At 41.2% G+C, this 26,237-nt stretch overlaps 1 protein-coding gene across 1 annotated transcript in view; it reads right to left on the reverse strand.

Moving 5' to 3' along the window:
- Positions 1–1,146: 1,146 nt before the first annotated feature.
- The window catches only part of CPLX1 (complexin 1), a 266,468-nt gene continuing 241,377 nt past the window's right edge, over positions 1,147–26,237 (reverse strand). The window contains exon 4 of the mRNA XM_030194354.1: positions 1,147–3,908. Within this exon, the coding sequence (XP_030050214.1) occupies positions 3,711–3,908 (198 nt within the window). The 3' untranslated portion in view covers positions 1,147–3,710. The remainder of the gene's footprint in view (positions 3,909–26,237) is intronic.

Genomic DNA, 26,237 nt, shown 5'->3' on the forward strand with positions numbered 1-26,237 from the left:
GGCAAATTTTGGGCTTACAATTTGGATGTTTTTCTATGATAATGGAACATTGTAAAAATGTCCAGAGCAAGAAAATAAAATGTTTTTGGCTAGACCTGTTTCACTAACAACTAAGTGCCAAAAAGGTGCCCAAACTGACTAGATGACCACTGGAGGGATACAAGTATGACTTCTCCCACCGCCTAAGAGGTAAATGTGAGAGTACATACCAGGCTCTATGGCAGCTGCAGATATCATGCCATTCCTCTTAGAGCAGCAGGCAGGTCCCTGGAGTAGCCTAGTGGTTGATGCAGTGGGATAAGGGGACCCAGGCCCATATCCCACTTTAATGGGTACACTTGTGGTGGAAAGTGTGAGTGCCCCAAAACCCACAAAATACCTACTGAACTCACATATTGGTGACACCAAGCATAAGGGCTACTGTAGTGATCTACAGTTGGGTACAATACATTTTTGCTATTCCTGGAGGGCTCACTATACAATATAAAGGGGTGATGTGTCTCTGGCACCTTTTATGTGAAATTCACTGCAGTGCCCCTAGGCTGCCCCACTGCTCAGCTGAGATGACTGTGTGGCCAGTCTAGTCAGACTGCTGGCTCCTAGACATCCCAATGGCTTGTTTTTGTGCATTTTCCCTTGGACAAAAAACTGCCTAAAACAGGATGATTTTCAAACCAAAAGATGTTTTTCTGGTTCGAAAATGACCATGTTTGGCACTGGATTTTTGGACGTTTTGCCAGATTTGGACATCATATCGAAAATGCCCCTCTTAGCCTGCTAACTGGTAAGCATCCAGATAAAGTTAGGACAGCAAAGAAAGGCTGGCCTAACTTAATCTGGACACTTGCCTGGGCACTTGTTGGTACCTGGATAAGTTACTGCTGCCAGTCATAACCTGGATATCCAATGCTGTCTGTAGTCAATTCGGTTATAAAGATAGCATGCTCTCTCATTATTACCTGTATTTGACTGACTACTTGGGAATTCTAACCTGAGACAGTTCAGGCCAGCTTATAGCTTTTCATATTTCTTCCAATGAAAAGTATGTGGTCTAACCACGCAGGTGAAACACTCTCGACTTCAAACTTGAGGGATACACTGAAAATGAAAATTTCTGAAATCACTTTATTTCTTATTGGTTGTGATTCCATTTTGAAAGAACATCATACTCCTTAACTTTGTCATGCAGTAAATTGTATCAAGCAAACTACACATGACATTATCATGATCTCCGTGCGATGGTAGTACTGCATGCATTTTGAGACAAAGTGAACATTTAAATGCACCACTAATTCAGAACTGTATGCTATGTATGTGTAAATAAGCATTTAGGGGGAAAACAGTTATTCAAACATTACATATTCAGTACACAAAAACTACATGTTAAAATGTAGTGACACAGGAAGAAGACATTGAAGATAACATCACATATCACAAGTAAATCGCGATGATATATTTATGGCAACATTTTATATTTCTCTTCAGAAAGGCGATTAATAAATCCCAATAAATAAATGTACCAGGAAGTTTGTAAAAAAACATTTGTTGAGCAGCATTAGAATATTCTTACTATGAAATGAGGGAAAAAAGGATACAAAGCTAAGTATTTTAATATAAAATGCAGACAGAAACCCCAAAGTGAACTAACATGAGCTAGAAGTAGCAATCATAATTAATATTGCAGCCTAATTTAATATGGCTTTTTCTAAATATAGTTGAAAGTTCATGAAATTCAATTGTAAATTAAAATATTTGCTCTCCAGAAAGCAGAGGAATATTTGAAAACTGTTTCACAGAAGGGCTGAACATGACATACTCTATATAAACTTATGGCAGCCTCCTGTGTTACAGTTCATAAACAGAAGACCACATTTACCTGAGATTGAACATATCATCAAGGAATTAATAGCTTTCTATCTGACGTTCATCCTCATTTTCTATCTGGACATTGAACCAGGCGCTCTTTGGTCATATTTCCAAAGCGTTGCCTGGCTACATGATGGGCCCTTGTTGTTTTTAGAAGGGACCCAAGATCCTTAGGTATATCAAGAAGAGGGAAGTACAGTACAATTTGATGGGAAGAATGACCAGGTCACTTAACAATTCCAACAGTTTGTCCCGGGGAGACATGGGTGAACAATAAAGATCTCTTACATTTGGTCAGAATTGAATCCCATGGCAGTACAATGTTTTTAGCTACAGTTAAAGTACAGTATCTTGCTATATGATACAAAAATAATTCTTAAAGGAAGAAAATAAGGGAAAAATGCCATAAGCAGTTATGTTGCCAGAGTTTAGGGAAAATTAAACAAAAGTGATATAGAAAACATTTGATTTTCACTGCCACAGAAACAATGAATCATCTTGCATAAGACAACACAACTATTAGAAAACAAGAATGGCAATGAAGGTGGAGGGTTATCATGTATATTTATTTATGCCACACTGCTCTATTGGAAAGCATTCACCTACCGATAGCATAATAATTAAAGTTCTGATATCTGTGACTAAAATATTGTTTTTCCTAGGAAAAGGGTTTGGAAAATTACCCTCTTAAAGGAACTCTTATTATGCTATATTAAGCAGCTGGTGTTGGTTTCACTGCATGGTGGCTGTTAGTGCAGACCAGGGCTAATGGTTACTGCATGCTAAAACCAGCCAGTGTGGTATAAATCCCATGAAAGTCTCCAGTGACAGCTGGTATGTGGGTCAGTGCTGTACACTAGCTGTCACAACTGCCAAAATAGCACAGTCATACCCTGTAAGGAGCATCTCCTGAAGTCTCCTAATGAAGCCCTCACCCCTTGAAACCCCTCCAACAGGTCCTCTCCAACACCATACCCCAACCCTACTCCACTCTTGACCATCTTCCCCCATTAGGACTCACCTGGGAGTTTCCTGGTAGTCCAAACAATGAAGTGGGAGCAGTTTTGCTGCCCTTTCTGGCTCCAGGTATCAAATTAATGCTGATGACCCCTAGCAGTACTACTGCTAGGGATCATCCTTCCATATAAGGAACAGTTCCTGTACATTTAATCAAAGTTATTTATTTATTCTATAGCTAGAAACACTATCCAACTGGCTTTATTCATGATGGCTATAGTGCTGTAACCTATTATAGAAGAAATGTGCTTTTTGTTAAATACTATACGTCAACATATTTACAATTTTGAAACTTTCATAATTTTGTGATTCAGAATGACAAAATTCAGATTTACCTCTTCTTTAAGTCTGAGAATAGTTCTGGAAATGTACATTTTGACATGGTTCACATTCCAAATAATCTCTTATTCATGTGGATTATGAACTTCTAGATTATTTGTTGTTTTCTTAATGATTTGATAGACCAGAAAAATTATTAAGCAAATGTACACCAATGTTTACAATTTCAAAAAAAGAAATCACACCTTTTAAGTGAATACTACTTCCTGCTTTGTGCGAAAAACAATAATGAGGTGTTTCTTTTTCTTTTCTCATACTGTATACAGAATAATTGCTTTAATTAAAATAGAGTACTATGGCTTATAATAATATATGTGTAGTCTGTAGAGAGAACCTTCAACATTTATTGACATCTACTATATGTGACTATGTACAAAATAAATGAAATTTGGAAGGGGTATTATGTAACAAGAACGTAATTTCCCTTCTAATGAGAATTCCATTGCTTTGACCTTCATGGCTGAAATAGTCTAAAAATATTTGATGATTTACTTTTTGAACATGTCTTGAAGAGGACCAGGAAGATATTTAATGACTGTGTCTAGGATGCTCTCTTCCTCCTCCTCCTCTTCATCTCCACAGCCCGCTGGTATGGCCTTCTTTGGACGTGTCAAACTTCCCTCCGACACTGCTTCCATTGCAGCCTGTGCCTCAGCTTCCTTTTCTTCTTTCTTCTTTATCCCATACTGTGAAAAATAAAGAAATAAATAAAGTGAAAATCATTTTAAAAAATGAAAGATAAACAAGGGAAGAAATGTGCCTTTCAGTTTATCAAAATGTCCACTGTCCCCCATAAAACTAGAATTCACTGGCTCCATTTTTTCATGATATATTGATTCAGTCCTGGGTTTCCTTTATTGCATATATTAAAGTCTAGTTTTGATTATTCTAATAAAAATGGGATTACAGGCTTATATGTTTCAGTAATTAAACTGCATCATTTTTAATAGTAAGAAAAAGGTAGAAGTATTTCATAGAGAGGAAACATTGTGCATGATTAAATCTAAAGAAGTCAATGAAATAGTCTGACTCCTTGGCCATAGACTGGCACAAAATTCAGAATTGAAGTATGATCCTAGATAAACAACTAAAGAATGAATTATAAAACAAACCCATGTAACTAAAATACCTTCTAAGAGAAATGGCTCTACTAAAGATGTACGTCTTACATTTTAACAAATCATTTGCTTTTTATTATAACATCAAAATTATTTTTATCAAAATTGAAGAGAGAGATCAACAATAAAACTTGGAAACCACAGGAAGGAGGTTATAGGATGGGATGTTTGGGGCGGGGCGGGGCAAAGGAGGTGTTAAGTTGGCTTATACCATTCATCTGAAGTTCAACTACAGAGAAGGAAGAACCTGTGGCTGTACTATGATTGTGTTAAAAGGCTACAACAGAGGGAGGAGGGTAGGGGTGGGGACCTTAAATTCTAAAAATGGACCATCCTAGATCTCTGTTATGCATGTTACCACAAGTCACAAGTCAGTTTATATATATGATGATGTATTGGTATTATGATAGATATGTCAGAAATTGTTGATGGTGACAACAAACATAATAAATAAATACATAACCCCTCCGAAAGATACCACCTTGCAGTGGTAGAGGGACTTCTGTGTTTCAATGCTGAAGGGTTCCCATATCAGACAGGCCCCTGAGGATAAACCAGACAAAGAGTGTCCCAAACTAGGGAAAGTGGAAAGATGGCGACCTGAAGCTCGTACGCTCAACGGCCCAGCTGTCCTCTGAAATTCTGTCTTTGTTTACTTGAAATTTCCCCTCTGCAACTGCAGTTACCTTAACTGAGAGGAAGGGGACAATCGGGGGTCAGCTGCTGATGGCCAGAGTTTTGTCCTCTGTGCAGCAAGTGTGGGACCGCTGCGCAACGAGCTGCCCACAGATGACTGGGTTGGTGAGTCCTTTGATTAGTGCCGGCGAAGGAGTGTCGACGCTCTTGGACTTGCAAACAACTTCATCGCTGCCGAATCATTTAACCACCATGTCCGGAGGAGTGAGTTAGGAGTCCATGCTGAAATGGAAGTCGTTTACAGCAGAACCCGAGTCGGCGGTGCCACTCCTAAACCCATAAGAGCTATCAGCTTGGAGTTTTTGGCTCCCGTGGAGGTTACATTGAATATCATCTGGAAGGTGCTCCAGGACCTAACGGTGGTAGTACATAACTTTGTTTCAGATATTATCTTATTAGTGAGCTACATGGTTTAACCTAATCGAACCCTTTGAGAAAGAAACATTGATACAGCAAATGAAGTTCTACAGGAGTAGGAAATGGTTAAGATTTTGAAAATGATAATAGACCAGAAATTTGAACAAAATGAATATTATTACAGATTATTAATATTGAGATTGTTGTTTTCCCAGAGTTCCAGGTATGACTCCTAAAGATTTCCTCAGAATTATTTCATGAAAAGTTTATTTTCCTTTGTAATGATTCCTCTTAGTAATATTAATTCAAAAGGAGTGAAGCCTGTGAAACTGGGATTACCTTAAAAAGTGGGAATTGGATTAGAGACTCAAGTGTCTGGTTTTAAAAGAGAAAAAAATGAAATTAGGTGTATTATTTCTACTAATATTGGACAATAAGTATGTTTCCAACTAAATAAATTGAATATACACCATTTTGGGTTTGAAGAAGCCAACCAGACAATCAATGTGGAATAATGATTCAGATAAACAATAACTGGGGATAATCAGGTTAATACCACGTTATTAATTTTCCTAAGTTGTCCTCAATGTCTCCTGTTTTTTTATATTTAGGCATTACGGTATAATTTTACAAAACTTTCTGCATGAAAATCATGTTTTGCCTGTGGAAAATGGCTCTTATAAAATTGAGTATCTGAATATGTGTATGTGCCCACATTATCATGGGTACGTTGTCAGCAATCGTTGTCTAGGGTTGGTCCCGAGTCCACTTCACAGAGGCAGTGGGTTCTCAAAGAATACACCGTCCACACGGGTTTGGATATATATAAAGTATATTATATTTTGCAGATATATATAGGCTTACAGCACTTGGTACAGGTAAAAGGGTACAAGGTTGTCTCTGGGTGTGTGTTTAGAGTAAGAGAAAGAAAGGATAGGGTGTTGGTTCAGAGGAAGAGAGAAACCTTGGGGTTGTGCTGCAAGAGGTATATATGTGTGCAGGGGGAAAGACAGAGAGAGAGAGAGAAGTAGTGCATGCAGAGCCCGGTGTGCTCTGCTTGCAGGGAGAGAGGGCAGAGATGCCCCCGGACAGAGAGCAGTGCCCTGGACAGAGAGAAGGAGGGGGGAGCTGCCCGAGCACCATGTGCTCTGTTTTTATACCTCCAGAACAAAGGGATCAGAAAACGTATCTTCTTTCCCAGCCAACTCCAGTGTACTTTTCTTTGAAGTCAGGAGAGATGAGCAATTTCACAGGTTGTCCTTTTTGAAGTTACTAGTCATGGAGCCTCTATGTCTGGCCTCCTTTGTCTTAGAGAGAGCCCTGCTCCCAGATGGAACAAAAAGTATGCTGATCAAGAGCAATTAAACACAGGGCTAATTATGCTATTTGGTCCATTTCATCCTCTGATTCCTGAAGGGGAGGGGGGAAGTTCTCAGAGGTCAGAAGCTGGTTTAATATTATGTCAAGCTGGTTTCATATTAATATAAGTATGTCCAGCAATAAATTTGACTTCCAGCAATCCTGACATCTCCACCCCTTTTTTGTCATGGAGGCAAGATGGAAGCAAACCTGGGTACCTGATCTGTCACTGTAGTGACAGACTATTCCTGTTCTCATACCTCCAGTTATATTTGTTCCTGCTCATTCATATCTCCACAGTAGTGAGATGTTTAAATCCCAATATGAGTCCAAGCCTCGTGTCTTAGGTTGGGCAGTCCTTAATATGCCACCTTACCTGTCTTAGAGCAGAATGGACAGTGCATAAGGGATGCAGGCATTTGGGAGGTTAATGCCTACAGGTACCAGGATGCCCGGTATAAAAAGCTCAAATTAACCTGCCAGACTAGAGTGGCTCCAAAGTAGATGATGGGACTGTTAAAAAAAACAACCAAATTACCATGCCAGATTAAAAATGTAAATGCTGGGAAGAAAGTAGTTAAAAAAATATGCATAATTCACATTTTGGGTACAGCTGGGATAGAGTTGTGATATACATGCATATTTTATAAAACGTGGGTACGTGCATGGTGTACGCTGTAGATGTTTATATGAAAATGTACATGATACTGGGTGTCTATGTTATAAAGGCAGATATTTTATTTCTATTAAGCTCACACCTTTTTCAGTAGTAGAGCAAGGTGAGTTAAATCCTGGTACACTAAGAGGGGCATTTTCGATATGACGTCTAAGTCCGACTTTGGATGTTTTGCACAAAACGTCTAAAATCAGAATAGAAAAGAAGGTCATTTTTGAAAAAGAAAAACGTCTATCTTTTTTTTTTGAAAATAATGTTTTGAACAAGGTTTTGTGCTTTGGACATTTTGTTTTTTGATCCATTAAAAAAAACAAAACAAATAAGAGCAAAATGTAGAGATTCATGCCATTGGGATGTAGGAGGAGCCAACATCTAAGGAGATTAATGGGGCACCCTAGAGGGCACTTCTGTGCACTTCATAAAAATGCTCCCAGGTACACATCTCACCTTTGCTCCCTTATCTTGTCCCCTGAGTCCTCCAAAACCCACTACCCCCCCAACTATACACCACTACAATAGCTCTTATGGGTGAAGGGGTACCTATAAGTGGGTATAGTAGGGTTTTGGTGACTTTGGGGGGGGGGGGTTCGAAGTTTCCACCACAAGTGTGACAGGTACAGGGAGATAGGGACCTGAGTCCCCTACTCCATAGTGCACTGCACCAACCACTATACTACTCCAGGGACCTGCATGCTGCTCTAATAGACCTGACTTTAACATCTGAGGCTGTCATAAAGGCTTGTAAGTCATACTTGTATTCACATATTTGGGGGGTGGGAGGGGGTCAGGTCATTTAGGACACCTTTTTGAGCTTTATTTGTTCTAAAAACAGGTCTAGCTCAAAACATCTTATTCCTGGACGGTTTTGTTTTGTTCCATTATGGCTGAAAAACGTCCACGTCTTAGGAACCCCCCAAATCCGCCCTTAATACACTGCCTTGAGATCTGGACACATTGCAGAAGAACAGCATAGAAAACATCTGAAAAATAAGTTTTGAAAGTACCAATTTGGACGTTTTTTTGAGAAAAACATCCAAATGCTACTTTATGCGACTTTTTAGATGTTTTTCTCTTTCGAAAATAAGCCCCTTAATTATTTCCTTATTCTTGCAGGGCTTACAATCTACAGTCATGGCCAAATGTTTACAACTGAGTAGTTTTCAACTGTATCACATTGGTTTCTTGATTACTCATATTGTTTTGGGCCAATTCAGGCTATAGTCTATTTATTTTGGGATAAATATTTACTTTTTAAATAGTTTCAGCCTTCTTTTTACTAAAGCTCACTTAGAAGGTGAGAACTGGGTGATTTTTTCATAATTACATGTTGGATTTTGCATTCCACCTTTATAGTGGTTTCGGTTACGCAAAGGGAAAGGGAAGTAGAAGAGGGTAGGATTGGGATAAGAAGCAAAGATACTTGCCTGTAGCAGGTATTCTCTGAGAACAGCAGGCTTCTTATTCTCACAAGTGGGTAGATGCCGTCCCGTGTTGTGCGGCCTGGCAAAATTGCCATAGAAAATACTAGAGCTTTTAGTAGCACTGATAAGTGTAGAAGGTATTCAAGCAGCATCTGTGTACGACAAGAAAGGGGAGCTATGGCCTTACTGTCACACCAGACGGCAAACCTCCTCCATTAAAAAGAGTAACACCTCTTAGTGGAATCTTTCCTGGAAGCCAGCAAGACCAAGGAGACACCCTCCAAAAGACCCAAGGAAACAAATTCTAGGCTCTCAATATCCAGGCCGTGAGAGCCAGAGACTGGAGGTTGGGATGTAGAAGCGACCCCTGTGTGATGAGGGTTGGAAAACACTCCAATCTCCATGGTTCTTCAGAGGACAATTCCAGAAAAATGGCTAGTAGGGCACGATCAGAATCATGGTTCCATGGTCTTGCTTGAGTTTCAACAAAGTTTTCCTATCGGAGGTATCGGAGGATACACATACAGGCCTGTCCCCCAGTGTAGAAGGAAGGCATTTGACGCAAGTCTCTGTTGTGGGCCTGAAGCTTGGAACAGAATTGAGGGACCTTGTGGATGATCTGAGTAGCAAAAAGATCTACTGAGGGGGGGGGGGGGGGGTGCCCCATGCTCGGAAGATCTTGTGGGCTACGCCCATATTTAGAGACCACTCGAGTGGTTGCATTATCCTGCTCAGCCTGTCGGCCAGGTCATAATTTACACCCGGCAGATAAGTGGCTTGGAGAAACATGCCATGTTGGCGAGCCTAATGCCACACCTGGACGGCTTCCTGACACAGAGGGCGAGATCCAGTGCTCCCCTGCTTATTGGAGTGGCCTAGTGGTTAGGGTGGTGGACTTTGGTCCTGAGGAACTGAGTTTGATTCCCACTTCAGGCACAGGCAGCTCCTTGTGACTCTGGGCAAGTCACTTAACCTTCCATTGCCCCATGTAAGCCGCATTGAGCCTGCCATGAGTGGGAAAGCGCGGGGTACAAATGTAACAAAACAAACAAAAAAAAAAATACATTGCGCAGTGGCGATCGCCCCGGGTGGCAGCCGACCAAGGATCGTCACTGCAGAAATCAAAGCAATAATCATGTCCTAAGAACTCACTGCCACAGGACACGACCACAAGATGTGAAGATGTTTACCACAGGTTAACCAACAGGTGTCTGGAACTGTAAGATATATTTTACGTAAACAAGCAGGAGTGACATACCAATTGATACAGCGTTTTATAGCCATTCTCAACTAAATTGCTGGCTATAGTAATTCTGAGGAGACGTTTAAAAATTGCAACCCAATCTTTAGCAGTATAAGTACTGCCTAGCAGATCCTCCCAAATAGAAATATATTTAATGGGTGAGGCGGATTGCTGTATCAAAGTACGATAAAACCGAGAGAGATATCCTCACCTGCTATTCCCATTAATGGCCCATTCTAAAAAGATCTCAGCCTGTCTCAATTCCTTAAGGGCCCGTCTATGGATGAAATCTGATACCTTCCTATAATAAAATAAGTTCCCAGGACTCAAACCAAATTCCTCAACCAGTTCAGAGAAGGCCGCCAATGTCCCATCCTCCACCAACTGGCCCAACTGAGATAACCTCTGAGCTGCCCAAAGCCCGGTATCGAGGATCCTGGGAACCCAAGGGAAACCGCTTCACCATCACAAGAGGGGCAGCCGAAAAATACATAGTAACGTGGAGGGGCATAATCGAATGCGAACACCCATCTCCATGGGCGTCTATGCCCGAAAACGGGTATGTGAAGAGGCGGGACAGACCGTATTTTCGAAAAAGATGGGCATCCATCTTTTGTTTCGAAAATACGGTTTGGACGGACCAAATGCCATGGATTTGGTCCCTTCTGAGATGGGCGTTTTTTTTTTTGTTTTTTTTTTGCAATAATGGAAACTAAAAACGCCCAGCTCAGAAACGTCCCAATCCAAGCCATTTGGTCGTGGGAGGGACAAATGTACAACACTCCCATAGCTCTTAGGGGTGAAGGGAGCAACTACATGTATGTACAGTGGGTTTTAGAGGTCTCCCATTTACTACCACAAGTGTTACGGGTGGGGGGGGGGGGGGGGGGGGGGGGGGGGGATGGGCCTGGGTCTGCCTGCCTGAAGTGCACTGCAGTACCCAATAAAAGTGCTCCAGGGAAAGGACTTGTTGCTGATGGTATAACCTTGGCACAGCAGTTGACACCTGAGGACTAATCTTGCTGAAAATGTCCTTTATTTGAATAAGCACATTTACTCACAGTTAACTGCAGATCAGAGGTTGTGCCCCACTGGCAACGAGTCTCGCTGGTACTGAGATTAGCAGTAGGTCCGAGCTGGCAGAATGGTGTACAATGCCCTCTTTCAGCAACATTCAAGGTAAGAACTAAGTGCTGTAACGTGGCTAACACATGAAAGGGTTCTAAAAGTGTCTTACACAAACGGCCACTACCTCATGGATTACCGGAAACAAAACAGGGCACACTCTGACCCAGTAAGCAAAGGGAAAAGCACCATGGGAGTACAGCCTACCAACTACCAACATCGTGAGCATTTAACACAAACTAGTGGAATCACGGAGCCCAATACCATACACCCACCACAATGCATTGCTGATGTGACTCTGCAGTGCCCTTAACAGAAAAGGTGTCACATTCACCCGAGACCCACATCAGAACCAGGGAAAGGCTGTCAGAGGATAGAACACATTCTGTTGTCATGGAGGTGGGTAAGGCATTTGAGGCTGGCATACAGGCTGAGAAAAAAGTTTGTAAAGTGGGTTTTATTTGTGGGAGGGGGTTAGTGACCACTGGGGGAGTCAGGGGAGGTGATCCCCGATTCCCTCTGGTGGTCATCTGGTCAGTTGGGGCACTTTTTTGGGACTTGGACCTGAAAAAAAAAGGGTCCAAATAAAGCGGACCAAATTCTCATCAAGAACACCCTTCTTGTTTCGATTATCAGCTAAAGACGCCCATCTCTCCTCGGCCGATAACCACGCCCCAGTCCTGCCTTCGCCACGCCCCCGTGATCTTTGTTCTTCTCCGTGACGGACTGCAGTTGAGGATGCCAAAAATTGGGTTTCGATTATACCGATTTGGCCGTCCACGGAAAACGGACGCCCATCTCCCAATTTGGGTCAAAATATGGGCGTCTTTCTCTTTCGAAAATAAGGCGGATAGTAACATAGTAACTGACGACAGATAAAGACCTGTACGGTCCATCCAGTCTACCCAACAAGATAAGCTCATTTTACATGGTATGTGATACTTTATATGTATACCCGTTTGATATTTCCTTGCCTTTCTCAGGGCACAGACTGTAGAAGTCTGCCCAGTACTGTTCTTGTACTAAGTTCTGAAGCTAACATCGAAGCCCCTTAAAATTTACACTCCAGCCCATCCCTATCTATTCAGTCACGATCAGGGTGTAGACTGTAGAAGTCTGCCCAGCTCCCGTTTTGTTTCCAATTACTGGCGTCGCCACCCAATCTTAGCTAACATTCCATGGAACCATTCCTTCTAAACAGGATTCCTTTGTGTTTATCCCTCGCATGTTTGAATTCCATTACCATTTTCATCTCCTCCACCTCCCGCGGGAGGGCATTCCACATATCCACCACCCTCTCCGTGAAAAAATACTTCCTGACATTAGTCCTGAGTCTGCCCCCCTTCAACCTCAATTCATGTCCTCTAGTTCTACCGCCTTCCTGTCTCCGGAAAAGGTTCATTTGCGGATTAATACCTTTCAAATATTTGAACGTCTGTATCATATCACCCCTGTTTTTCCTTTCCTCCAGGGTATACATATTCAGGTTAGCAAGTCTCTCCTCGTACGGTTTGCAACACAAGTCCCATACCATTTTCGTAGCTTTTCTTTGCACCGCTTCCAGTCTTTTTACATCTTTAGCAAGATATGGCCTCCAAAACTGAACACAATACTCTAAGTGGGGCCTCACCAACAACTTATAGACGGGCATCAACACCTCATTTCTTCTGCTGGTTATGCCCCTCTCTACACAGCCTAGCATCCTTCTGGTCACGGCCGTCTCCTTGTCGCACTGTTTCTTCACCTTCAGATCCTCCGACACCAACACCCCAAGGTCTCTCTCCTGAGTCGAGCTTACTAATCTCTCCCCTCCTATCCGGTTTTGGGTTTCCGCACCCCAAGTGCATCACTCTACACTTCTTGGCATTAAATTTTAACTCCTTGATGAAATAGAAACCTAAAAATCTAATCCCTATAATTTAACACTATTCCTTTGTGTGTTATAGTGTGATATAATAGTGCTCAGTGATCAGTGCTTGTCTTTAAGCCATTCAATAGCTTATGTCAGCGCACTAGTCCCCATCCATCATCGCACTACAGGTCCCTACCTTCCTTCCTGTGTGTGCCTCATTGTCTATGATGTAGTTTCACCCTAAGGTCTACGTATTCCAAATGAATTACTTATCTTGTTAATGCCCGTAGTAATCCACTGAAGATGTCGGGTGTACTAGTGTTCTGGATAGCTGCCCCTTCTTTTTTTCTTATAACTTTGCTCGTGCAGTGCTCCCTTAGCCCTGGCCTCTCGTTCTCAACATGCCTGCATGTTTCACTATAAAGCGTCATCAGGAGAACGATTATCCCAACCTATAACAGATAAAATTAATCACTATCATATCAAGAACATGTCCGTTCTCATTGTTGACTAAATTAATCCAACGTAAATTTTAACTCACAATTGTTGGAGACAGTCTGGCACAAGAACGCCGGTGCATGCACACTCCCTTTTTATATTCCTGCCTCCCCCGAGGAATTTTACAGTTTTTTAAAATTACATTTGTACCCCGCGCTTTTCCACTCATGGTAGGCTCAATGCGGCTTACATATTATATACAGGTACTTATTTGTACCTGGGGCAATGGAGGGTTAAGTGACTTGCCCAGAGTCACAAGGAGCTGCCTGTGCCTGCAGTGGGAATCGAACCCAGTTTCCCAGGACCAAAGTCCACCACTCTAACCACTAGACCACTCCTCTACTCCACTTGTGTAACCGCCCACCAATCAATTGCTTTGTTCAATCCCTTCAGCTGCGTAGTCTGCCATTTAAAGATGTACTGTGCCTTCTTTCTTAAGAGGCTAGAAATTATGTTTCCACCTTGTCGTTGGTAAAGTTGAAACAGAACTATAAATCGGAGATCTTCCTCTTGATGTCCTGCCTCTTCTCAATGATTCACTAGCGGTGCATCCTTCTTATGAGTACATAGATTACTTAGGTGTTCACCTATTCGTTGTTTAATTTTTCGTTTTGTCTGGCCGATATACCACTTCTCACATGGGCATTTAATTCCATAAACCACTTTCGGTCCTAAGTTCAACCCTTTCAGCTTATTCACGAGTCTTTTGTGGGGGACCGTGTCAAAGGCTTTGCTGAAGTCGAAGTAGATTACATCTAGCGCACGTCCCTCATCCAGTTCTTTGGCCACCCAGTCAAAACGTCAATAAGATTCGTTTGGCAGGATTTTCCTTTGGTAAAGCCATGTTGCCTCGGGTCCTGTAACCTGTCGGTTTCTAGAAAGTTAACTATTCTTCCTTTCAGCAGTGACTCCATTATTTTTCCTACCACCGACGTGAGACTTACCGGTCTGTAGTTTCCCACTTCTTCCCCGTCTCGACTTTTGTGAAGAGGGACCACATCCGCTCGTCTCCAATCTCGCAGAACCTCTCCTGCCTCTAAATATCTATTAAATAAATCTTTCTGAGCTCCTTCAGTATCCCGGGATGTATCCCATCCAGCCCCATAGCTTTGTTCACCTTCAGATTCTCCAGCTGTTTATAAACTCTTTCTTCTGTAAACGGCGCAGTATCCACTCCTTTCAGTCTTGCAATTCCATTCCTATCTCTTCTGCCGACCTTTTAAAAGACGAGCCCGGGATTGGATCCAAAAGTCTACGGTAAGTTGTAAATAGGGATTAGCAACCCTGCCCACTGGAAGCCAAGAATGCTGAGCACATATAGCAGGAGAATAAGGGTTTCGTTCTGTCTGAACCCAGTTTTTATGGCTATCTCTGTGCCAGGCTAAAAATGACTTTAATTTGCCAGCCTGTTAGTAACATCAAAAGTGTGGTACTGCCATTCCCCCCATCCCTTTAAGTAAGTAAAGCAGCGAACGCTGCACTTGGAGCGGCTTATGTCTCCAAATATATTGGAAAACTCTGCATGTAAGGGAGCAAAAAATTTTATCTGAAACAGGGATAGGAAGGGCCATAAAAAATAGAGCAGCCAAGGGAGAACCATCATCTTCACACCCTGGATCCATCCCAGTCACGAGATGTGCAAGTTCTTCCAGTGCTCCAGGTCTGCCCAAATAGCCCAAAGAAGTAGAGGATAGTTTGCCTCATAAGGAGAACCCTGATGAGCAGTGAGATTAACCCCCAAATAGCGCAAGGTGGAGGGGGTCCATTGGAAAGGAAAATGATCTCTTAACCAAAAACACTCCTGCGTTCCCACTGAGATATTCAAAATTTCTGACTTGGTCATGTTTATCTTAAAACCCGATACCTCCCTATAGCTATTAAAACCCGAGAGAACACCAGAGAGGGATTCACGCGGGTTTAGTGAGGGTTAATAAAACATTTTCTGCAAAAAGCAAAAGTTTAGTATGGATCTCTCCACATCTAATACCCTGGATATCCCTACTTTAAGCCAAAGGTTCCATAGTAAGGCAAACAGGAGCAGTGAGAGACAACCCTTATGGGTTCCCAGATGTAGTTCAAAATTATCTGTATATCCCCCATTAATCTGTAAACAAGCTAACGGTTTATTATATATGGACTGTATCTAGCCTGAGAAGCGGCCATTTATACCCACCATCACCAGGGTGCTCAACAGATAAGGCCAGAACACCATGTCAAAGGCTTTTTTCCACATCAATCCCCAGTAGCAAGGCTGGTTCACTGACCCCTCATCAACAGACCAAAGTAAATGAAGTACTCACAGAATATTATCAAAGGTCTGCCATCCCTCAGTAAACCCAGTTTGATCATCACATACCAATTTAACCATATAGGCTTGCAATCTATGAGCTAGAATCTTAGTGAAAATCTTGTAATCAGAACTCAATATGGAGATATGCCTATAAGATCCACAATGACTGGGGTTGTAATGTGTGGTTTCGTGCCTGATCTGTTTAGGTAGGGGAATTAATTAAAACAAGATCAGCCGAGGTGTTGTAGCACTCGTGCCTCTGAAAAAGCACTGTTAATTTTTCTCATTTTCACTCCCCATTCATACACACACAAAAGGAGGAAGCAATGTGCTCAGAAATATATCAATTTCACAAGCAGCGAAAGCAGTTTATTGCTCAGTAAAAGTGTGAACACTTGTTTAGCAAAATGATATACAATAATATTCCATTATTATTTAGATGTGTAATAAAACTCATACAAACTTTCACTTTTTTTTCACCTTGCCGCTTCCTTCATTGTTCCTGTCCATTAATACAGCTCACGTCAGCAGTCGTCAGCAAGATTATTCAGTAGCTGAAGTTGAACTTCTGGACTCTCTCTCTTCTCCAAATCAACTCATCCATTCTGGTTCTCACAAGTGGAAGGGAAATAAAACCCAGGGGCTGCTGTTTGCTCTCATTCTCTTTCAGATAAGTTCTTTCTGTGGTCACACTGACCCGAACTGATATGAACTGCTAATCAGCTCACAGGGAAGGAGAGACAGGCATGAGACAACTCAGGCTATTTTGGGGTGAGAGCTTGTGCAATCTGTGAGCGCAATGCCGCACAGAAGTGCGCCAAGAATAAAACAGATAAGCACACGAAGAAAGTACACGCAGGTGACATAAAAACAGATAAGTAGGAAGATAGACCCTGTCACAAGAGCAACAGATAAAGGTGGATAGGAGAACAGGGAGAAAGGAACGGGCAACCGGGGCAAAGAGTACAAATACCCTAAATGAGGGCACAGGATATACGAGAGGACGGACAGAGTTCACTGACTGCGATAGGAAAGTATAACGGAAGGGAAATTGGCAGTGGCTTAACCACAGGAAAAAGTGAAAGCTTAGGGATGAAAAGCAGAATGCTGTAATAAGGTACATGAGACAACGGGGAGGAAATTCTGAATATTAGTTTTTCCCCAAGATCTGCAGATACGACAGCCACAGACAGACCGCAGGCGACCGAGTGACCTCCCCTCGCTGGATAACCCACATCGCCAAGACTGTACGAATGATTACCCTGATAATCGTGGCCGCCGGTCTCAACCTGAAAAAGGCCCACCCATCACTACTAGACGACCTAGAGACTACCATTCTGGCCCTAGTCCTGATCGCTATGCCAATGTCCAGTGTTATCGCTGCCAGCAACTGGCCAGTTATAGAATGAGGGGTTTATGTCTGTCTGTTTCTGTAGAGACTGTTCACTAGGAGGGTATCTTCATTTCCGTCCTCCCTTCTGTCTCACTTGCCTATTCTGTGTATTCCCGTTATGTTTCCCACCATCCCTATCTGTAGATTCACTGCAGTTCCCTGAAATCCTATATCTCTCCTTTAAAATCATTCTGGTATGTGTGTTTTCTGAACTAATCTTCAAAACTGACAGCCCGCAGAGCCCCCACCTCCTTTCCTGCCTATACACTTTTGCTTCTCTCTTTTTCTCTGCGACACAGCCTTTAGATCTCGTACGGAGGGAGTGTCCCTTCCCTGCCCTCCAAGAGATCTGGCCTCATTTCCTCTGTGCTGTACTTAAACCTCCGAGAGGTACTTAACCTCTACCTTTCATGCTCTCTGATTCTGTTTCTGGCCAATATTGATTTCTCCCCATCCCTGTTAGAAACTGTCCTGATGTGTCTTTGTGAAAGATTTATAGTTTAAATCTTACAATTCTTTGCCAGCTTTCTAGCTGTACGTTGCCATTTCCTGCTTCACATTTAAAACTGCATAGTAAGTCTTGCTTCCTTATTTTTCTGTTACTGCCAGGCTCTATGGGCACTCTTTCCTCCCCCCCCCCTTCCTTCCTGTCATACAGCTTTATACTTGATAAACCACACTTATTTCTATGCCTGCCTGCTTTGGAAACCCCCGTCTGAAACTTTCATGATATTATAAATCTCCGCTTGAGAAGTCCCGGTCTGTATTCCGTCTCTGTTCCCCGTAGCCACTTTAGCTGCACTTCCGGGTTTAATTTTCGCTGCATAGACCCCGTCTCCGCCACTTTCGGCACCTTTCTGTCATACTCACTATATATGAAACTGTTACTACGCTCTAAGGCTTCTACCTTTGTATTTTGTCTTTGCTAAAAGTCCCAAAAGTCCTGCACTAATCCTGACAGTTGTCTGCCTTAAGCTCTCGTTGTTACTGCTTCTCTGAGTGAATTTGCCACTTTTTTCTGTACCCCCTCTCTCCTGTCACAGCCTCGGCTGTAAGACTGTTAAATTTATCTCACTTCCACCTATACTTTCTCCTTGCAAAAGGTCTCTTGGCCATTATACAGCATTCTCCTGTCCCCTGGCTCTGTGACTTGTTTTTCTAAGCTATCTGGACTTCAGAAGCATGCTCTTCTCCTTCATGTATTGTCAGTGCTTTATACTGTAACTTATGGCTGGCTGTCAAAGTATACGGCCATCTTCCGGTCTGATTAATGCTTTTTCTTCTCCTTCCTCTCCACCCATTATGGGCGTAGCCCTGGGCGTAACTCCACACCTCAGATACGCCTTCTGCCTCCGTTTTGTATTCGTCCCCTGCATAACTCACTTTTTTATTGCTTTTGCGTGTTTAATCCACTGGATGTCAAATAAAATATAACTAATGATATTTCATAGTCGCTATTCTATTGGCTTGTCCTTGTTAATTGCTCCTGTATAGTTGCTACTGTGAAATGTATTCCTTTTTAATTTTGATGGTCTCTTGGCTACTATTTTCAGTTGTAATTTTAAATTTGTACTTGTCCTAGTAGCTGTTATCACACCCTTTTAATTTACAATTTGTTTTGGGACAATGTTATACTTTTAATTAATAATGCTTAAGGTTTGTCATTTATTTTCCTATTTGACATTTGCTTTTGGTCATTTCTAGCTTGTGTAATCGGTTCTGAATTCACTTTTATATTAAGGTTTCCTGTTGTTGACAATGCCAGCCGATGTTTCTTTCTCCCAAGCTGTGCATAATTTCATATATAATTGCTGAGGTTTTCCTGAATTTGTAGTTTGAAATGGGGCTTTATTGTGACATAATTAGGAAACATACCTTTACAGTTTGCTGTTTAGACACTATATAGATTATATCCTGCTCTTGTTATAAGCTAGGCGTTATGCTGTCCCCGCCCATCAGCTTCTATTGCTTGTACTATATATGGACATTTTACTGTTTGTGTTATACTGCGCTACATATGAGGAGATCTTATTCACCCTCTAGATAAGATTCTCATATGCTTTGCATTTCCGATACTCATACAGTTCTGGTTTCTTGTGCTCTGTTTTAATGGCGTACTCGTTAAAAAAAAAATATACGTTGCAGCCCCAGCACCGTACTATCGTGTTAGTTAATGGTTTGACTTTAAATAATACCACAAGCCTGCTTATCTTCAGGAAACATGGGTTTTTGAATCCTGGTTTTGAACAGTATTATAGATTGTCAGAATTATGAATTGTCCTCATATTTATGTCTCATTTGAAGGATGCTTTTTGATAATTTTAATAACCGGTGAGCCTGACTATATTATAACGTTATCTACATGAAATACTGCACTTCCTCGCTTGCATTGTGGTTTTCGTCCTCCGAGTGCATACAGCCTGGACTGCCTTATTTTAAACACTTGCAGTAATGGGTTATGTTATAATGTTTCCTGATGAATATTTCCATGTCTTGAGAATGACAATCACTTTTAAATAATATGGTTTTATAAAGAATTAAATTGTGTAAGTCTTTATAACAAGTTTTCTGTTTTTAATCGACAGCATTGTGAACTAGGATCCAACACAGGAAGTCACATGAAATTACAATGGTTTATTGTTTCATTAAGAGTTAGATAACTCCTTGTATAACTTATATGATAATGGAAGTATTATGTACTATATAGAAGCATTTCTTTGCTTTTACCTTAATAGATATGTATATAAAATAAGTTTTACCTTTCCTGTTGAGAAGATGATGGCTGCGTGCCATGAGAATACAGTGTTGCTTAACTTTTTCAGTTATTTCCTGTTGGTTCTTTATAACCCCACCTTCTCTTTCCTTCTAATGCTGCAGCTGTCCTGCTTGTCATCATTTAGACATATCATTTCAGTCACTGAGTAGTATGTATGTTTTATGCCGTATCATTAGAAGTTCTTGGTGTAAGAATCACATGTTTTAATTTGTTTTTGTTCCCTTTCACCTGTTTAGGCACAAAAGCTTCCTGCCATCGCATTCGGGTTCATTTTGTTTACTATGTTCCTTTTCTGAGTGTATGGGTATTAATTTGTCATATTTATGGGTATTAACTTGTCATATTTGCACCACGATTCTGGTGTCCTGTTTCACAATTTATTGCATTATATGCTTCTCTTATATTTTCCTGTCTAGATGCTACTTCCAACCTATCCGGTAGCCGCCCCAAAAGCATTTAATATGTATTTACCTTTATTTCATTTATTCTAGAGGTATAGCTCCGGACTACACATGTTACAATGCCTTTCTTGCCTTTTGTTGAAATCGGTGTTTCAGTAACATATATGTTACTCTTATTATAGTATGTAGAAGTATCATGTCTTGTTTAATGTCTATATTTTGTTTCCATACACAGCTCCCAACATAACTTTACAGTTTATTATCTGCCTTACATTACAAATTAGGTAGGCCCAGTTTTTACCATATAATATGTACACTTTATTTTTATTTCGCAGCTGGATCCTTAAAGTCTTCAGAATCGACTGCCGCCCTTAAGGTGCCCTACAGTTCGTCCCTCATATACGTAAATATACAGACATGATGCCAAGCTCTGCTGTTACAGGCTGGAGATTATTGCCAGGTCCTTGTTTACATTTTGTAATTTAAAGTTGGGAAATTTTTACTCCAATTCCTTATACTCTATACCTTCTCTATTTCTATATCTTTATCTTGCAATAACTTAGAACAATTGACAATTACTGGTACTGACTGGGATTGCGGTAAAACACCCCATATTGGGACTAATATCTGCCATAAGCAGGTTAACTGTGGTTGGGGTGACAGTAACTAAAAATATAGATTTTGGAATATACACCTGTTTTAAGGTGTCCTCTAGTGAGGTGTTTGGTTTTGCGTAGCTGGCATATCTGGCCCCCTTGGATATACTTACAGCTGGTGTCGATCAGTTGTTTGGGTTTAACTACTGATCTAGAGATTAGTCGGGAGGGTGCCTGTCCTAATTCCGGCAGGGTATATCCTGGATTTCTGAGTCTAGAACATTTAGGAACGTTAACTGGGGGTGTGTATAGGTCAATGATGCGTTTATGTGGCTCTTGACTGGAATATACACTATGTATAATCCCTACTCTTCAGACTTTTTTCTTTAATACTTTTGCTAATTTTAACGCTTATATTGGGTTGTGAGCAAATGTTAGTTCTCTGTCTCTCTGAATTATGGGGATTCCTTTACCATCTATTTTGTGATTAGTTAAATCTTGTACAAGTACTTTGATGGTGGAGTGAGTTCCTATTTCTTTGGACAGACTACATAAGGTCTAGACATTAAAAGATATTTGAGTTATGAAAGATACGCAAGAGTTATTGGATTTATTACTGAAGATACATAAGAGTTTTTTTGGAGTTATTACAGAAGATACATAAGATGTTTGATATAGTGTAGAACCAGTCAGATAGAGTTCAGGGACTAATGCTCTGCGGGGCTTCCACTTGCTGAGGGGCAAATTCTTGTGTTGCCCCTATGGTAGGTGACAGTGCCTAGTTAGGGATTGTTAGGGGTTTAGATACAGCTAGGGGACTAACACAAACATAGTTTTAGGGACATGTAAATACTTGGATATAGCTTAGCTACTAACCCAGATTTAGTCAGAAATAGTGTAGGGAATTTAGCGAGCATGGTTAGAGTAGTTAGGGAATGACGGAACGGACATTTGAGTCCTTTAGCATAGATTTTGCATGGTGCGTGTCCCCCGCCTTATATCTATCTGTCTACCCAGCGCAGGGTAACACAGTAGAGGGGGTGTGCCGTTAAGGGAACACCGTGACGATTCGAGTGACCTTTCGGATTTCCTCCGTGTACCTGTAGTTTGTTGTCATGTTAGTTGTGATAGCCTACGGAGTTGGTGATTTTTAGTTGTATTCATAGTCGGATTTCTATTGGCAATTTTATATTCGGATTTCTTGTGGAGATAATAGTGACAGATAGTAGTGATATAGGTGTTGTATACGACTAGATTTGCCAGTGCAATTTGACACAACCCAGATATCGTTGTTCTACCTTACCAGAGTTCTGGTACCCAATTCATTATGCTGCCTCTTGAGATAGTGATAAATCACTTCCCAGGAGACCACATAAATCTTATAAAGTTTTGCCAAATATGGCATTCCTGGAATAAGTTTCAGCCTGGACTCTCGTGGCCCCGTAAGGGCACCTTTAATATCAAAATTCTCAAAAGGTTATTAGACTTTATTTACACATACACACCCGATTCCACCCGTCATCTCCACTCGCAGATCCTCAGTAGATGGGTATCGACTATCACTGATCACGTGATCCTAGACACTGTCGATCTGACATCGTTATTGATACCTGGTGAGGTCAATCTTAATCCGCGGCCTAGTAGACGGCCCCCTGCAAGAGCCGATTCACTCATTCCACATAAATCCAATGCTCCTAGTGCTAACAATCAGTGCCGGGACTATCGCTCTCAGCCTACTCCCAGCCACCGAGCTAAAGTACAGTGCAACCGTTGTTTCCAATTGGGACATTACGCCATGGAATGTCCATGCCGGCACTTTCCTCATAGTCAATACCGTCAACCTCCTTCAGACTCCCCATCGCTATGTGTCTCCCGGATGCAGATACGACAGCCACAGACAGACCGCAGGCGACCGACTGACCTCCCCTCGCTGGATAACCCACATCGCCAAGACTGTACGAATGATTACCCTGATAATCGTGGCCGCCGGTCTCAACCTGAAAAAGGCCCACCCATCACTACTAGACGACCTAGAGACTACCATTCTGGCCCTAGTCCTGATCGCTATGCCAATGTCCAGTGTTATCGCTGCCAGCAATATGGCCATTATGCCGCTCAGTGTTCTCAACCATCACGGCATCTGCCCCGAGCTCAAGTTCGGGCAATGCGGCTATTACGCAGCCGTCTGTTCACGACCATGACTACGCGTACCTAGAAAACACAGATCTAAAAAAAACAAAAAAAAAAATCTGATTCACCAAAACCTCAACTGTCGTATCAACGTGAAATGTTTCCGTTGCCATCACATCGACCATTCTGCATCGCAGTGTCTACTACCCATTCAACGCTAGCCCTGGAATCAAAATCGCCCACCCCACCCGTCCACACTGACTGGGCGTAATCCGAACCCGATCTGATTTTGTTGCTCTCAGTTACTCATACTACTCAGCTCCTCATTTAGTATCCAGAAACCATTTCTCTGTATATGTATTGGTGTGATGTTTCTGTTTCTATTACAGGTGACATGTTTTTATTTTATATTTCTCTTGCTTTAATTGCAAGTGTATATTTATGGTACCATACAAATGACCTAACTGAGTCAGCAAGTTATTTATTTGCTTTTATGCATACCTTCCCTGGGGAGTTCTTATCAACTGCAGGGATGAGCGATCCCCAGAGGATGTTCATTTTATGTTTTTTTATATATACCTTAACTGACTTATTTATGCCATTTTACTATATACGGGATCCCTTTTAAATAAAGGCTGTGTATTGCTCATTGTTAAAATGTTTACTGCTTTGACTGTTGTGCTGTCTAAATTGACTTGACATTCACTTCTTTAGTTTTTTCCATGAATATAAAGCCTTCATTTTTGAAATCTCTTTATGGTATGTGTGATATCTGAAAGCTTTTCATTATTTTCTTGTCTAAGAAAGAAGAAATATTTAATAACCATTATCCATTATACAGGAATATATGCGAGAAATATTCCCTTGAACTGGCCATTTGGGGGAACATTTTGCGCTGATCATAGATTTTGTAGTATTCTTGAACAGAGAGAGAGTTGGTGAAGCTTTCAGACATAATAAGGAAAATTATGCACTCCACTTTCTGATTCCTTTCTATTTAAAACAGGTTATCACAATAACCCCTTGAATGCCAACTATTGCGCTTTTTATCTGTCTTTCACTGCGAGTGATTGTGAGAAAAACTGGTGTAAACTATTTGTATGCAGCGGTCCTGGAATTTATGCTTTGTGTATTTAACTAACACCTTGCTTCAACTAACTCTTGCCACGTGGTGGTTTTGTCTTGAAGCGATATGCTTCTTCCTACTTCTTTGACTGATTGAAAAGGGTTACTTAAACTCTATGTGAAGGTCAATCAAGGGTGTCTGCATTTTTGAATATTTTTTCTTCCACTTGTCTTTTTCAAGGAACCTTTTTCTTGCATTGCCATCTGAATATGCCTTGCTGCAATTCAGATGTATAATATTTTGTTTTATTTTTAAGCCTATTTTTATCTTACACCCTTCAGGGTGGTTTTCTAAAATTTTTTTTTGTTTGTTTTTTTTTTCATTCTCGATGCTTTGTTTCTTACCCTGCCTCCTTCCTGGCCCCCATTTATACCCACGACTTGCCTCTTAACCCCTTGTCTGAAATAGGCTCGTTTTCTAATTCTTGTATTTACGCAATGGTTCTTCATGACTCCCGCTAGCATTATGACTTCTTTCAATAAATTTACCACATAAATTGCACTACTGGTCTGTTTAAGTTTTGCCTTTCCCCAGATGGATACAGGAATTCCGTTGACGTCCCTCACCGAGGAGACGACTGCTAGCAAAGAAGAGCTACCCGATAATGTATCTGATCTGAAGGCTATGTTGCAGCAAAGAATCGCTAGATTAAAGGACAGATGCACAGACCCCTACATTACCCGGTGTGAGATACGAGACATTATTGAGCGTGAGTTTCAACAGATGCATCAATTGGTCCATGAGCGAAAGAGACAGGCTCTCCACTTACTGGAGTTGCAAGAAGCTTTGGCCTCTACCCTTCTTTCTGAATCATCTAGCTCGTAAGTCCTGCTGGCCTCCTGCATCTGAGGGCCCAACCCTTGGTGAATGGTAGTCATCGCAGGTGAAGATTCCATACCTACTGGCCATAGATTGCAACGCATTATCCGTGCCTTTTGCCTATTTTTGTTCACCATATTCCTGACCCTCCATACATCAATAACTCGAACAATCAATTTTTATTGTGGGTTTTTTGTACTCTTTTCTTTTGTTCCATATACTTAACCATTGTTATTTGATCATGTCTTCATAATAATTACCAATCTGTCTTGCACATTATGCAAGCCAGAAGTGGGGATATATTATGCAAATCCCAATTCCTAGTATTAAGAGGGTTGAAGTTGAAGCTCTGACCCCTATCAATCAGGAGATATAATTTCATATATACTATTGCTATTTATGTAAATTGGCTTTTCGTTATTGTACCCTTATGGTTTCCCTTTTGCTTTTGCACATAATTAGCACTGTTTTCTCCATGTTTACATTGTCTTTCACGTCTCTTGACATCTATATATTATTTTTGCTTATTCAATTCACACTGATTATGCCCACCAAGATATAGCAATGTATCATTCAAGCATACAGTTATTTTGCTTATTCCTTTGCCAGCCTCTGACTCTTGATGGACTGATTATGATGGTGCATGCCTAGAATAAAGACATGGAAAGATCCAAGTTTGTACACCACAAGTACGTCTTCAAGATCTATCCAGGCCCAAATGATGTTAGATCCCCCAAGGTTGTGGCAATAATCTTTACACCTTGCAAACTACTGGACCACAAGTCTTGGGTCCATGTGAAAGATATACGGGTTTACTCAGCCGTAGAACCAGATGTTACCAGCCTAACCATCTCAAGACCGGCCACTTCCTTCAGCAGGCCAGCCTGAAAATCCAGCCCTGTTAGATCTTCCAGATCTCCGTCCAGATTCTTCTGCGCTTCCATCGCCTCAACCACGACCAATGAAAGAGAATTCAGAACCAACTTGAGATTTACTGTTGCTGTTTATGGACATTATAGATTCATATTTTGTTTTATTTTCAGTTGAGCAGTAATCCTGTCTATATATTGAAAAGGTTTTATTTTTATTTTCCTATTATTTCCTTTATTGTTCTAATTGTTTTTCTAAGAGTTTCCCCG

Source organism: Microcaecilia unicolor, chromosome 2 (genome assembly GCF_901765095.1).
Source record: "Microcaecilia unicolor chromosome 2, aMicUni1.1, whole genome shotgun sequence".
NCBI classification, from domain to species: Eukaryota; Metazoa; Chordata; class Amphibia; order Gymnophiona; family Siphonopidae; genus Microcaecilia; species Microcaecilia unicolor.